At 36.5% G+C, this 15,313-nt stretch overlaps 1 protein-coding gene across 1 annotated transcript in view; it reads left to right on the top strand.

The window, feature by feature from the left end:
- TBC1D32 (TBC1 domain family member 32) overlaps positions 1-15,313 on the top strand; it is a 227,184-nt gene that overhangs the window by 175,944 nt on the left and 35,927 nt on the right. Inside the window, exon 28 of the mRNA XM_055137151.1 lies at positions 2,526-2,609. Coding sequence (XP_054993126.1) covers positions 2,526-2,609 — 84 coding nt within the window. The remainder of the gene's footprint in view (positions 1-2,525; positions 2,610-15,313) is intronic.

Below are 15,313 nucleotides of genomic sequence, written 5' to 3'. Positions count from 1 at the left end.
TTAATAACATGTACTCTACATCTTATTGTTTACTATTGATTGTATCTAAAATTCTTTAGGATATTCTTTCTGAAAAATTTTAATGTTAAGAGATAATATTAAATTTCAAGCCAGTACACAGAACTTTAAAGCACTCATCTAGGGGCTATTATTAATATTTTGATTTGTACAAGAAACAGTTTTTCAAAGGTTTTTATAGATCTAGAAATTATATCTATGCATGCCAAAATAATGTAAAATGATCTGAATAACCAAACTATAAACTTACATAGTCTACAGTGCTGACGTCCTTTCTTATCCTCAGCTATTGTAGTCTCATAATATTTAATGCACATCTTATTTCACTATAAAATTTGAATATGAATAGAGTTCAATGAATAAAATCATTTCATTTTTATCTTAGACTATTAAAAGATTACAAGATATACATGATATGCCATGTCCGACATATATAGTTATTGAAATGACTATGTTATTCCTGTTTGATTTTGCATCTCACATTAAATAATAATTTCTCTACATGAATTATATGACTAAAATATACTGATGTAAAAATGATCTGTTCAGCTAAAGTCCAGAGCCAATATCCTGTATATAACTAGGACACATTGTTGAAAGGTGACTGTAATTTATTTGCTAAATATCTAAGCATATCAGTTCTTTTGCTCTGTATGTCTTTGCTGCACAAAATATTCTATATTACATATCAATCCACCCGGTTATGTTCATTTTGTAATATATGCAAATTCTATTGCATTTTCATATGGCAGTGTAGCACAGTGGTTGGGCTTTTGCCTTTCACGCTGCCGACCTGTGTTCGATTCCTCCTCCCCTCTCGGCGAGCCGGGTAAGCTACTGAGAGTATCGAGCCTGAGGGGTAGAGCCTGGCAAGCTACCCGTGCATATTGGATATGCCAAAAACAGTAACAATAAGTCTCTCTATGAGAGACGTTACTGGTGCCCGCTCAAACAAATCGATGAGCAACGGGATGACAGTATCTGAATCATATTTTACTTCTCAGATAGAGAAAGCTTATTTTTTAAAATTAAGCTTAAAATTATGTATTCATTGATAGAAAAAAGGTCTCTCAATTTTCGGTTTAGGGAATAAATTTTAATTTTAGAGAAACTTCATTTACTTCATCCCCTTTAAATAATTTTGCATCACCCAAATGGTGATCTCAGGGATTTCTTCTGGCTCTGCACTCAGGGATCATTCCTAGTAGTGCTCAGGTGAGCTTAAGGGTGCTGGGGATCGAACCTGGTTCAGCCCCGTGCAAGGTAGGCATCCTACCTGCTTTATTTTTTACTCCAGCCCCAAATTTCAGAGAAATTTTAGATTCCCAGCTGAAAAAAAAAAGTGAAAGTAAAGATTTCTCATATAGATCCTGTTCCTACACGTACCCAGTCTCTTCCCCACTATTAAGATCCCACATTTGGGGGCTGGCGCAATAGCACAGCAGGTAGGGTGTTTGCCTTGCACACGGTGGACCCGGGTTCGATTCCCAGCATCCCATATGGTCCTCTGAGCACCACCAGGGGTGATTCCTGAGTGCAGAGTCAGGAGTAACCCCTGTGCATCGCCAGGTGTGACCCAAGAAGCAAAAAAAAAAAAATCCCACATTAAATTACTATATTTACTAGAATCAACAAACCTACATTGACATTATTGTACGCAATGCCTGTAGTTTACAACAGTGCTTACTCCTTAAAGCATGTATTATAGTTAAGTTCATGTGTTTCTAATGGAGCTGACATTTATGTTTCAGTGTACGGTTACCTCACTCCTTCCCCACCTCCACCGAGGTGCCCACCATTCCCCTGCCTACCCTTATCACATCCTGTCTGCCTGATCTCCCAACTAATGTGGAGTTCTTAATTTGTATTCCAGTACTAAGTGTTTGTTATCAGTACTGTTTACTCCTGATGCACATTCTCTACATTTTGACAAATATGTGATCATATGCATTCACCATTTGGTAGCTGTCATACGCTACCCTGAATTTTGTATGCTCTGCCTCTCTATCCTTCTTCTCACTAATCCCATGGCAAGCTTAATTTTGAACAGAAGTCATTAGTTGCAGTGTATATAAAATACATAAAGTGTGTCTTGATTTTGAAAGGGAAGTGAGCTATTCATTGATCCTGGTTTTGGTTTTCACACAGTTTTTTTTTTCCTGTATGTGTGAATAATGATAAGATGATATAGCCTAATTAGTGATAATTTTCTTTCTATAATTGAAATCATTTAGCAAATTCCAAAGTAATCCTTAGAGGCTATAAAGATAACAGATGATTCTTTTCCAGTTTTACATTGAATAGGTTCTCAGTGAAGCTATTAAAATTTAATTTGCATCAGAAACATTGTTATGAATATTAAAATGGTATGTGTTTTGAATTGGACCCCCTTAAGATCAAAACTGAAGTTCAAACGACTTTTATCTATTAGTCTTTGATATTGGGATGTATTAGCATGTAGTATTCTTGACCTGTAATATTCTATTTTTTTTTTTTGCTTATTGCAGTTTTAATAGAATTACTTGAAAAATTTGTGCTTCATCTATCGGAAAGCCCATGTGACTGCTACTTCCCCTCAGTAGAATACTCAGGTATATTTTAAACATTTCTACAAATAGATCATTTTCATAGATATGTGTTATTATATTGTCAAAGCATACAAGCTCCATCCGAAATTCTGCAACTTGGTATCATTAAATTCCAGATCTGTCTTTCATATCTGTCTAGTTTTCCTTTGACTCCTTTTCTTCTGTCTGCCTATTCAAAATGACCTTAAAGCAATATCCCCGCAGTCTTCTTTTCCACATATACTTACCCAACATGTATATTGATAACTTTTTGGTTGTTTCTTTTTGGGACACACCTAGCAGTGCTTAGGGATTACTCCTGGCTAATTGCTTAAGGATCACTCCAGGTAGGCTTGGAGGACTCTGTGGGATGCCAGAGATCAAATCCAGGTTGGCCATGTGCTAGGCAAACTCCCTACCCGCTATACTATCACTCTGACCCTGTTGATGACCTTTAAATTCATGTCATCTAGTCAGAAATGTATAAGCTTTATTTTCATATGTCTGACTGCTAATAGGTAAACATCACTCAGTTGTATTCTAAGAATATTCAAACTCAGGTGTCTCACTGGGATGCTATGTTGCCATACCTTATTTTGATGCATACTTCCCTCCAATATTGTCTGTTTGGTGGGCACTATTATCATACTGTCTCAGCCACATAATTGAGGAATTATAGATTCTAAATCTACAATCACCAAACCTTATGCTGTTTCCTTTATTTCCTGGGAGTGAAAGGGCCATTGTTAATTCTTGTGAGGGCCCAAGTATGCAATGCTTCTCAGTCTTGTATTAGTATGTATTACCTGGTCCATAACCATGATGCCAGGTGCTTCTATGGAGGGCCACACCCAATATGGCAGTTCAAAGGCTATATCCTGCAATTATTGAAAAACCATGTGGCAAATGACCAAGAAACAGATTAGTGTGATTGAAAATGCATAAGGGGGAAGAATTATTGACATTGATATAAAATATGGTAATGGTTTTAAAATTTGTTTTAGAATCTAAAATATAGGAATAATATATTTGTGTTATATATATGTATATATGATACAAATATACATGTTATACATATGTATACATATGCATGTACATATGTATACATATGTATCTGATATATGTTTAAGATCACCTTATATTCTGTATTGACAAAAAACTAGAGGGGAGCAAAGCACTAAAGTGCAGTAATGAGTTAGAGATTACTGAAAAGATCAAGTTGAAAAATGATAATGACTTGAATGAGAATGTTGGTAGAAGAGGTGAATAGCGCTTGGATTCTGGCTGTTAACCTACTCAAGGGTGAATAACTCACCTATCTTCTTCAACACAGTAATCTCTGATTTATGTTGTTTTTAGCACATTGTTCTGTTGAGTTGACATTTCCTGTGGATAATCTAACATTAACATTATGTTGAATATAGTATCTAAATACCCCAAGTAGACTTATTGCTAGGTGATTATGTGTTTACTTCACCATCTTCTATTTCTCAGTTGTGCTGAGGGAGATATCAGGTGTTGATTTAGTTGGATATATTATTAGGCAGATAAACTGGGAACATGAGCTTAAATTATTCAAAGATTCTAGATGAATAACTATCCACTGAAATTTTAGAATATAGTTGAAAAGAGTGACTTCCTGCTTATAGATTATTGTATTCATTATTATTATATGGTAAGATTGCTGTGTACTGGAGGAGGGATGGGTGTTGGAACATTGTACAACTGAAGCCTAATCATGAACAGCTTTGTAAGTGGTCTGTCTCACAGTGATTCAATAAAAAAAGTAAAATAACAAAAATAAAAATAAAATGAAATTCAATAATGGAAAAGAAAAAGATTGCTGCTACTTTTTCTTTCTTCATATGACTTGAGATAGCCTTAGCTTAGTTGGTTTTGTTAACTTTAAGTTAAAAATAGCATGTTTTGAGGTAAAAGATGCTTCAAAGCTAATGCTAAATAGATATATTCAATGTTTTTTATGTTCCTTGAAATGAGAAATTGATTGTCTTTTTAAAACTGACATATTGCTAAACCCGAAGGTAGATGGAATTATAATAACACAGTCATCCATCTGTTATTAGCTCCCTCAGGATTTCAACCCATTATAAAATTTGCAAATCTGGGAAAACCAAATTAACTGTTTATCCCTTTAAATGAACAAAGAAAGAAAAAAGATAAATTTTTGTATATTTTCAGCTTGTAAGTCCACATAGGTATCTTTCCAGATCTGAGCAAACAGTAACATTTTGTTGGCTGAATTCCCTGTATTGAAGCTTTTTCTTCATTGTGGTCACTACTTTAAAATGATAAATTAAGTAACCCTTTCAAGGCTAATACTGATTTAATTTTATCTATTTTCTCTTTATGTTATTAATAGATTGGGAAATATTAAAAAATATATTACATTTTCAACGGCTGTTAAAATCCCTTCAAGTTTAATACAAACATCTGCATATTCTTTTAAATATTCTACAGATAAGTTCCTTTTATTTATACAGACATATAAAGATATGTCTGTATAAATAAAAAAGTGGTATCATTGCATTCTAAAACTATATAGGTTTCAAGAGTGCATCATTGAAAATCAACATGTACATTCACTTTTTTCTGATTTTATGACTCACCAATGCTTCAACCTTCCTTCTTCTTTTCTGGTCCTGTAATATAAAAGTTAATTTTTAATTCAGTTTATAATGCACTTTTTAATTTCTCTATCTACCACACATGAGGGAAGTCATATAGTGTCTTCCTCTGACTTATTCAGTGTAACATCCTCTGGATCTATTAATGTTATGTGGCAGGATTTCATCTGTCTTTTATAACTGAAAAGGATTCTATTCTGTATTTGTTTTGTGTCTTCTCTATTCAAAAGAAAGTGGACTTTTTTTTCAGATTAAGTCATGTGCTAATATTTTTATAATCGAGATTGGTTGCCTTCTATTTCATAACCCGTTCAATATGGTGTGCTACTCCTGGTACATCAGTGGTGTAGATTATGAGATATTGCTCCAGGAATTCTAAAATTTTAAACAGGGTGATACAGCTGGAGTTAAATTTTTAACTGGATGGTAACTCTCTGGGGACTTTCTCTACCAGCAAGAATTTCCAGGTCATGTCTCCATCTAGGCCTTCTCTTAGACTTATTATGACTTTAATGTTATGGTTCTATTTGCTGGCTTACTTTTTTATAGATGTTTAAAAACTTACATAGAGTTCCTTTCAACATTTCTTGGAGGTGAATTCTAGTGTTAGCAAATTCCCTTAACCTTTGTTTTTACATGAAGACCTCTAATCCTCTCTTTTATCTGATAATCTTGCAGGATTCAGTATTCTTGACTGGCAGTTTGTGAGTAATTTTAATATGACATTCAATTAAGATTTCTATTTATTTCCCTATTGTTTCCCCTTCTGGGATAGCCATTCTTCTTTTGTTGTCTTTCCATGTACTGTTAGCTAATTCTCTGTTTTCCAAGAGTCTCTTCAGTATTTAGTTATTTTATACATCTAATTTATCTTCTTGTACCTGAATACTTGTACAGAATTATTTTGAGGTCATTGATTCAGTTTTATATTGAATCTAACCTGTTTTCATTACTTTTTCTAGAACTTCTGATTACATTTTTTCACATTCTGAATATGTGATTTTCTTCTTTAAAATACCAATTTCTACCTATTACATATTGGTTATAATTTTTATCTTTTTCTGAGTTTGTTAAATCTGTTTGATTAGGTTTCTTGAATTCTCTTTTATTACTTTTTGCTAAAGCAATTTTGAATTGATGGCAAGCTATCTGTGGTGTATTCGATATGCCAAAAACAGTAACAACGAGTCTCACATGGAGACGTTACTGGTGCCTGCTTGAGCAAATCGATGAGCAATGGGATGACAGTGACAGTGACTTATTGAGTGAGATATAATCTTCTATGTTTTTGAGATTGGGTTCTAGAGAGTTGTTCTCTCCTTATAATGTAATTATCTTGAATTAGTTGCCCTGTGTTATATTTTTTGGTCTGCACATTTTTTTAAATAATAAATTTATTTATTTTTAATTAATGAATCACCATGAGGGTACAGTTACGGATTTATACACATCTGTGCTTATGCTTCCCCCATACAAAGTTCGGGAACCCATCCCTTCACCAGTGCCCATACTCCACCACCAGTAAACCCAGCATCCCTCCCATCCTCCCCAATCCCATCTCCCCCCACCCCACCCTGTCACTGTGGCAGGGCATTCTCTTCTGTTCTCTCCCTCTAATTAGCTGTTGTGGTTTGCAATAAAGGTGTTGAGTGGCCACTGTGCTCAGTCTCTAGCCCTCATTCAGCCCGCAACTCCCTTCTCCCACATGGCCTTCGACTACATTATAGTTGGTGATCCCTTCTCTGAGTTGCCCTTTCCCCAGAATGTGAGGCCAGCCTCCTAGCCATGGAGTCAACCTCCTGGTAGTTGTTTCTACAATTCTTGGGTGTTAGTCTCCCACTCTGTTATTCTATATGTCATAGATGAGTGCAATCTTTCTATGTCTGTCTCTCTCTTTCTGACTCATTTCACTTAGCATGAAACTTTTCATGCCGATCCACTTAAATAAAAAATTTGTGACCTCCTTTTTTCTAACAGCTGCATAGTATTCCATTGTATAGATGTACCAAAGTTTCCTCAACCAGTCATCCGTTCTAGGACATTCGGGTTTTTTCCAGATTCTGGCTATTGTAAACAGTGCTGCAATGAACATACATGTGCAGATGCCATTTTGATTATACTTTTTTGCCTCTCTGGGATATATTCCCAGCAGTGGTATTGCTGGGTCAAATGGGAGCTCAATTTCTAATTTTTTGAGAATCGTCCATATTGTTTTCCAGAAGGGCTGAACCAGTCGGCATTCCCACCAGCAGTGTAGAAGGGTCCCTTTCTCCCCACATATTCTCCAGCAGCGGTTGCTTTTGTTCTTTTGGATGTGTGCTAGTCTCTGTGGTGTGAGGTGGTATCTTGTGGTTGTTTTGATCTGCATCTCTCTGATGATTAGTGATGTAGAGCACTTTTTCATGTGCCTTTTGGCCATTTGTATTTCTTCTTTGGTAAAGTTTCTGTTCATTTCTTCGCCCCATTTTTTGATGGGGTTGGATGTTTTCTTCTTGTAGAGTTCAACCAGTGCTTTATATACCATTGCTATCAACCCCTTATCTGATGGGTATTGTGTAAATATCCTTTCCCATTCTGTGGATAGTCTTTAGATTCTGGTCATTGTATCTTTTGCGGTGCAGAAGCTTTTTAGTTTAATGTAGTCCCATTTGTTGATCTCTGTTTTTACTAGATTGCTTAGATCTGTGTCACCTTTGAAGATACCTTTATCTTCAATATCATGGAGGGTTTTGCCGACCTTGTCTTCAATGTACCTTATGGTTTGTGGTCTAATGTTGAGGTCTTTAATCCATTTTGATCTGACTTTTGTGGTCTGCACATTTTTATGTTTTAAATCTTTCAGCTTTTTTTGGTTAAATTTTTCTGCTTTGTTTGGTTTAAAATTTTCTGCTTTTTGGTTATCATAATTAATGAGTAATAGAGAGTTGTACTTATTTTAGTAAACCCACAGGTGGTGGTACATTGGGTACATTTTAATAAACCAACCCATAATGGAAATTTGATTAAATTGAATTTTTTTGGACATTTTCGGTAAGAACTGACTTTTTTTTTTGGGGGGGGGGGCTCACCTGGCAATGCACAGGGGTTACTTCTGGCTCTGCACTCAGGAATCACCCTTGGCAGTGATCAGAGGACCATATGGGATGCTGGGAATCAAACCTGGGTCGGCCGCAAGAACTGGCATTTTGGAATTGAAAAGTTTTGTGCACTCCTGTGTTCATTGACGACAAAGAGCAGTATCCTAGCTATGGAAGTAGCCCAAATATCCAGTGATACAAGGGTGAATAATAAAATTGTGATCTGTAATCCCAATTGAATACTACTCAGATATAAGATAAGATTAAATATTCTAGTTCATTCATTGTGGGTGAAATTGGAGAGTTTCAAGTTAAGCAAAGTTAGAGGGAAAAGATCACACTTTCATGTGGTTTGAAAAAAGACAGAGCAAAGGAATAGGCAGCATAGGATGATGGCAAACCTTTGGCCTTTTGTAATCAAAACTTGGATTACCCAGCAGTAGCAGGAATGAAGAGGTAGACTAGAAGTTTGACATAGGAACTGAGGTAGAGGGTGTTAGGTGCATCAGGTGGTGGGGGGGCGCGGTAATTTTGTAATCAATACCATAAACACTTTTATAACTATGTTAACTGTAAGCCATACCACCCTGAACGTGCCCGATCTTGTCTGATCTTGGTAGCTAAGCAGGGTTGGGCCTGGTTAGTACTTGGATAAAAAATTTGTTTTGGTTTTACCACACACTGGAGGAAGGGGCAGCTTGCATAGAGAAGGGAACACCAGGTAAAGTGTGGGTTGAGAACCCACACGGGATGGGAAATGCACGCTGAAAATAGAATATAGACCAAATACAATGAGATGACCATGCAGTGCCTTTGTTGCAAACCATAACACCCAAAAGGAGAGAGAGAACAAAAGGGAATGCCCTGCCACAGAGGTGGGGTGAGGTGGGATGGGGGGATGGGGTGGGAGAATGGGAGGGATACTGGGAACACTGGGAACATTGGTGGAGGGGACTGGGCACTGGTGGAGGGATATAAACAAAATGCAAACATGAACTTTCATAAGTTTGTAACTGTAACTCGTGGTGATTCACTAAAAAAAAAAGTCCATTCAAAAACATCCTTATTAAAAAAATTTTTGTTTTGGTTTTAGAGACAGTGTAGGGAATTCTGAGTAAAGATATATACACTGATATCTTAAAAACTAGGAGAACTGTTGTTTGAGGGCCAGGAAAAATAGCTCAGTGGCAGAAGAGGCCCTGGTCAGGGTATAACCTTGGTGGCCTGCAGCAGTACAGGGCCCAAGTAGCTCTCCACTGCTGAACCCAAGTGTTACCCATCTAGTCTGCACAGATATGCTGAGCATTGCCGAGAGTGGCCCTAACGAAAGGAAAAGAGGAACTAGAGATTTGTATCAGCAACTGCTATATCAGAGGTTGGCGCTTTCTATGAGAGGGGGCAGGGGGTGTGAACCTGGTTGGGTTTTGCGTCACCATTTCTAACACTCCTTTCTGGAGGTCTGGGGACCCTGATCTGAGACCTAGCATTTAGTCTTCCTTCACTGACCCTCAGGAGGTCAGCAGTCTCCAAGCTTGAGAGAGGGGAAGTTTAGTTCAGAACCTAGATTCTTAAACTGTGGATTGTGACCTTAGTGGCATCTGTATGTTGGGCCTGGGAGGTCCTGAAACAGTAACTGAATTCAGTTATTGTCATGAAAATTTGACAGTTATAAATGCTTGCTGAAAACGCTTTGATGAAAAACTAATTCAGAAACACCAACTAACTAATCCAAGTTGTTTCTAGTACCTCGACAGTGCTTTGTTGTTCTCTTTTAATCTGATCTTTGTGGAGTATACGAGTGCATCTCTACACAGTTTTCACTGCCCTCTTCCCAAAGCCTGATTGTTCCAGCCTTCCTACTATCTGTGTATCCCATCCCAGACTACTTCTCTTTTTCATGCACTTTCTGTCCAAGACATCATGAGCCCCTTCTCAGTTCTCTTTATTATTGTCTTTTTGTACACCGCAGAAGTCCCAGGGCATAACTCAATCTCACTGGCTTCTATGGAACTTTCTCCAGTTCTTTTTGTGAATGAAATGAAGGATCACCTATTGCCATTTTGGTTTCATGTCAGAGATCCAAAATATGTTATTTTTGATCTTAGATTACAGAAAATGTTGGTGAATATACTCAATAATTGCAAGGTAGAGAGAAGAAGAAAAGTGCCTGCCATAGAGGCAGGCTGAGGCAGGGGTTAGAGGACGGGGGTATAACTGGAGGAAAACTGGGGACATTGGTGAAAGGAAATGTACCCTGGTAAAGGAATGGGTGTTGGACATTGTATGATTGAAATCCAGCCATGAATAACTTTATAACTGTGTTGCTCATAGTGATTCAATTAAAAAAAATTCAAGGAGGTGTCCTGTAGAGGATGGGGGACAGAGATAAGGCATAAACCTAAAAAGTTCTAGTATAGTGATGGATTCTGAAATTATTCAGTCTCCTACCTTGTTCCAGGTGATGTGCAAAGACCTTTGAATTAGGCTGTTGTCAAAGAGAAAATTCTGTTTTAAGTGCCACAAGCATTCAATAGAAAAAGTGATCAGTGTTAATTAGGGCCATCTTAGAAGCCAAGTGAAGGAAACAGTAATAGAACAGAAGGAGTGACATTTGTGCTACCTCCTGAGTTATTATGGCCGAAAGGAATAGAGGAAGAAAACAGTGTTCCAGGCAAGGGTAATTGCATAATCAAAGACAGAAGAAATAATGTTTTGTTTTGTTCTTCCAAATGGTACTGACTAGACCAATTAGGATTCTGAAACTTTTACAAATAGCTTGATCACAAGGAATTGGATATTATGGAACTAAAAATTTAATAAAATAAATACAACCACATCTTAAAAATGAAGCTACCTAAACTGTGTATTGAATTTTAGGAAAGCAGGAGGTAGGAGGCAATGCACTGATGCATTGATTTTTGTGCTGTGTTGATTTCTCTGGGAGGTAAGAGTTCTCAAACTTCGACAGATTCAGCAGGACCTCAGGAGAGTCGGTGAAAACCTAAGGAGTCACTTCTCCAGTCATGGATTTGTCCTTCAATGCATAAATTCTTTACCTTTCTGAAAGCTTATTTTTCTACACCATTAACCAACTGTCAAACAGAGTAGATTTATTTTTTTTCTACTACTGCTTTATATGTTAGCTTTGCAAATCAAAAATAGAACAGAATTCATTACCACAGTGAGAGAATAATTGCAGTATTAAGGAATTTTATTCAGTTAATTTTATGTAACACAATTCTATTCGTATTTAAAATGATTGTATATTTCAAGTACCTGATATGAATGCTGAGGTTCGATTTAGTATTTTTAAGTAAGCAGAGTATCTTTGATGTTACAGGTGTCACTGGTGGCCTTCATCAAAGCCATTGTATTTCCTTAAATTTTTCACAATAGTCTTGGGAGTTTGAGTTATATTATCTACTTAATTTACATATACAGAAAACATTTTAAAATTTATATTTAGTTTCTTCTACACCTTGCTTCTGTTTTTATAATAAAATCACAAATTATTTTGTTCATTTGGATGTATATTCATTTACTCATTCATGTGATAATTTACTCACTTAATGCTTAATAAAGCCTATTTTGTATCCCATAAAGTATTGTACATATTTTAATGAATCATTTGTTACCAGCATGAATAGAAGTCTTTGGTGGGGTGGGGGAATATAGAAATAAAGAGATTTCTAAACAGAAATTAAAGTCAGAAAATAGTTAAGGCATAGCTGCTGTGATTTACAGTACTGTTAGTAATGGTTTCTGTGCACATAATTTTAACACATCCATCACCCGTGTGCCCACCTCCTTCCCCCAAGGACCCCAGTACCTCTCCCGTTCATTCCTCTTTCTTCTCACCAACTCAATTTTGTGAATCAGTTTTTATTGTATTGCTTTTAGCCTTTTGTTGGTTCCTTCCTGTGTATCTTTACGTTCCAGATTTGAGTGGGATTATTCTGTATTTATTCTTTCTGTCTGTCAGACTTCACTCAGTATGATATCCTCTAGCTCCAGAAATATTTTAGTTTAAAAAAATTCAGCAAAATAGCCTTTTGTCTCAAATTCAACAAAACAGAATTTCCAAAGCCAGGAACTCAAATCTACAGAAACTAAAGAAGATTCTTATGAATGTCCATAATTGGGATCCATATCAAGATGTTTAAAGTTTTTATTTTAAACACAAATTTATAAAGTTGTGTAGAGGCTATAGGCCTGGGTATTCTTAGATTTCAGAAAAGTTAAAGGACCCATTTAACTTTCTGACAGACGGATCACTCTTGAGAAACTCCTTTTTGTGGGAATCAAGGACTTGGTCCTCATATGGCACTCGATAGTGTGGGCATCTCCTTTCATTTTGATGCTTAATCAGTCTATTCTTTATCTTCTTGCAGAAGTCCCTTGATCTGTAAAATATGACATTGGAAATAGCCATTCTTAGAACTCTGTCAGCCATGTGTGATTAAGGTTTCTACATGTATCATGCTTTCCAGAAAAAAAAAATCACATGTCAACATGTTACTTGTGTATTTGTAATACTTAATGATCCTTTTTTTTGCACACTAGAATTCTACAAGTTACCATCTTGTCTTTTATTTTGGTAGGATAAGGGATATAGCGCAAATATAGAGCATGTACCTACCATGCATGAAGCCTTAGGTTAGATCCTTGATACCCAGGTCTATCCCCAAATACCTCTGCAGACCACTGATGTGGCCTTCGTGGACCCTAAGCATTGCTGACCTACACACCAAATCCCACACCACTGGGTCAAACATTACCACATGTAGTCCCATCCTTGGCACCACTAGGTGTGGCCATTTAAAACAAAAATCTGTTCTGACTATTGTTTACAGGAATTGCTGTTGTCATTATACCATAGTATGATAGTTGATAGTTGACATGAAGCAGTTCTATTACAGAACTACAGAAATAAAAAAAGTCAGAATGTTTATTAATTTCTCTTGTTTAAGTTTTTAAAATTGTCAGTATTATAAACTAGTTTAACATTATTTCGATGTGGGTAATTAAATAGAATTAATCCTGAACTACAGGGTCACCAACACAGATTCAGATGCTTAAACAAGAATTTAATGATCAAAACACTTGAATTTAACCTGGTTTTTGTGGTGGACATTGTTAAAGATGTGATTGATATATGACTTATTTTTCCTAAGTGCTATTATTCAGACTAAAAACTTTAAACTTGCTTAAAATATGAATGATTGTTAATATTTTTAATTGACCATGTTTTGAGTGACAGAATAATTTGGGATATTAGGTGCTTTGGGTGTAAAATGATGGGAAGCCATATCAGACTTCTGCTGGCATCTTCTCATCCCTTTCTCCTTGTACATTGGATTCATTCCTCTTTGCTGGAGTTCTGATGTACTAAGACTAAGAAGGGGAAATATGCAAGAGACACCAGATAGTATCCCTTGATAAGACTATTGCTAAAACACGAAGTACTTTTTATTAAAACTCCAAACTGGTAGTATTTCTCTAGTTATGGATAAAATGCTTATCTGTTATTATAGATAAATCACAAGAATTTCTAAATTAGAGTGATACATAGACTCTTGTCAGTATAGGGAACTATAACAGAAATAATACTAAAATTGCTAAATAAAACAAAAGTTCAGATGTAGGTTGTTGAGAAATTGAGAATTTCTGTTTTCTATTTTTATTCATTATTAGTAGATTGGTCAGTGAATCTAGTCTAATTTGGGCCTATGGAAGATTACTCCCTCTCGGAGAGCCCGGCAAGCTATCGAGAGTATCGAGCCCGCGCGGCAGAGCCTGGCAAGCTACCTGTGTATATTGGATATGCCATATTGGATATGCCAAAAACAGTAACAATAAGTCTCTCAATGAGAGACATTACTGGTGCCCACTTGAACAAATCGATGAGCAACAGGATGACAGTGACAATGACAGAAGATTACTGGATTATGAGACTTTCATTGTTAAAACCATGATAGCCCTTGACAACTTGGACAAGTTGGTTAGTTAACTCTCAGGAAGCTAAAAGTGAATTATTGCTTGTCCAGAAAATAGATGTTTGATATCAGTGATATTAATTTATTCTCTTTTATCTTTGCAAATCTAAAGTCTCCCAGTATTTTAAGGTTCAGTGAAAATGCCACTTCTTCCTAATCACCCTCTTCTGATACACCAGTACTTTATCTTTACATTCTTATCCCTCTTAGTGCTTTAAACCTTCTTTGTTCAATGTTATCTGTATGTGAACTTATCTCTGACACTACATGGAAAGTTCTTTTAGGGCTTACTGCATGATTTATCTTTCATCCCCCATAGCTTTGAGCATAGTCCTCCACACATCTTTTATCAGAAAGCTCTTATTAAGAATGACTGAGCCCATGGATTAAATAGATTGCATTGATAGTGTGAGATGTACCAATGTAGGATGGAGTAGAAGTGTGGAGTTGTGGTTACTGATATAGGATTCAGAAAACTTAGTTTTGGTTCTTTCTACCAAAAATTTTGTGTTTTTGGAAAATGTGTGTGTGTATATGAGAGAGAGAGAGAGAGAGAGAGAGAGAGAGAGAGAGAGAGAGAGAGAGAGAGAGAGAGAGAGAGAGAGAGAGAGAGAGAGAGAGAGAGAGAGAGAGAGGGAAAAGCTACAGCTTCAAGTCCAAAATTAAAAGCTTCAACTGTACTCTCAGTTCTTTTTACTATTTAGTGATACTTTCACTTGTTCTCTGTCAGTTGGTCTTCCATAATTCTCAGAGACTACTTCAGACTTCTATTTACTTCTGTAGTCCTCTGAAATATACAACACCTTCTTGACTTTGGTAAATGACCTCAATTTCTGTTTCACAAAGAAAATCTGTCAGCTGGAACAATAGCACAGCGGGTAGGGCATTTGCCTTGCACTTGACTGACCCGGGTTTGATTCCCAGCATCCCATATGGTCTCCTGAGCACCGCCAGGAGTAATTCCTGAGTGCAAAGCTAGGAGTAACCCCTGTGCATCGCCAGGTATGACC

Source organism: Sorex araneus, chromosome 4 (assembly GCF_027595985.1).
Source record: "Sorex araneus isolate mSorAra2 chromosome 4, mSorAra2.pri, whole genome shotgun sequence".
In the NCBI taxonomy this organism is placed as follows: Eukaryota; Metazoa; Chordata; class Mammalia; order Eulipotyphla; family Soricidae; genus Sorex; species Sorex araneus.
This window is presented reverse-complemented; position numbering and strand designations above follow the sequence as displayed.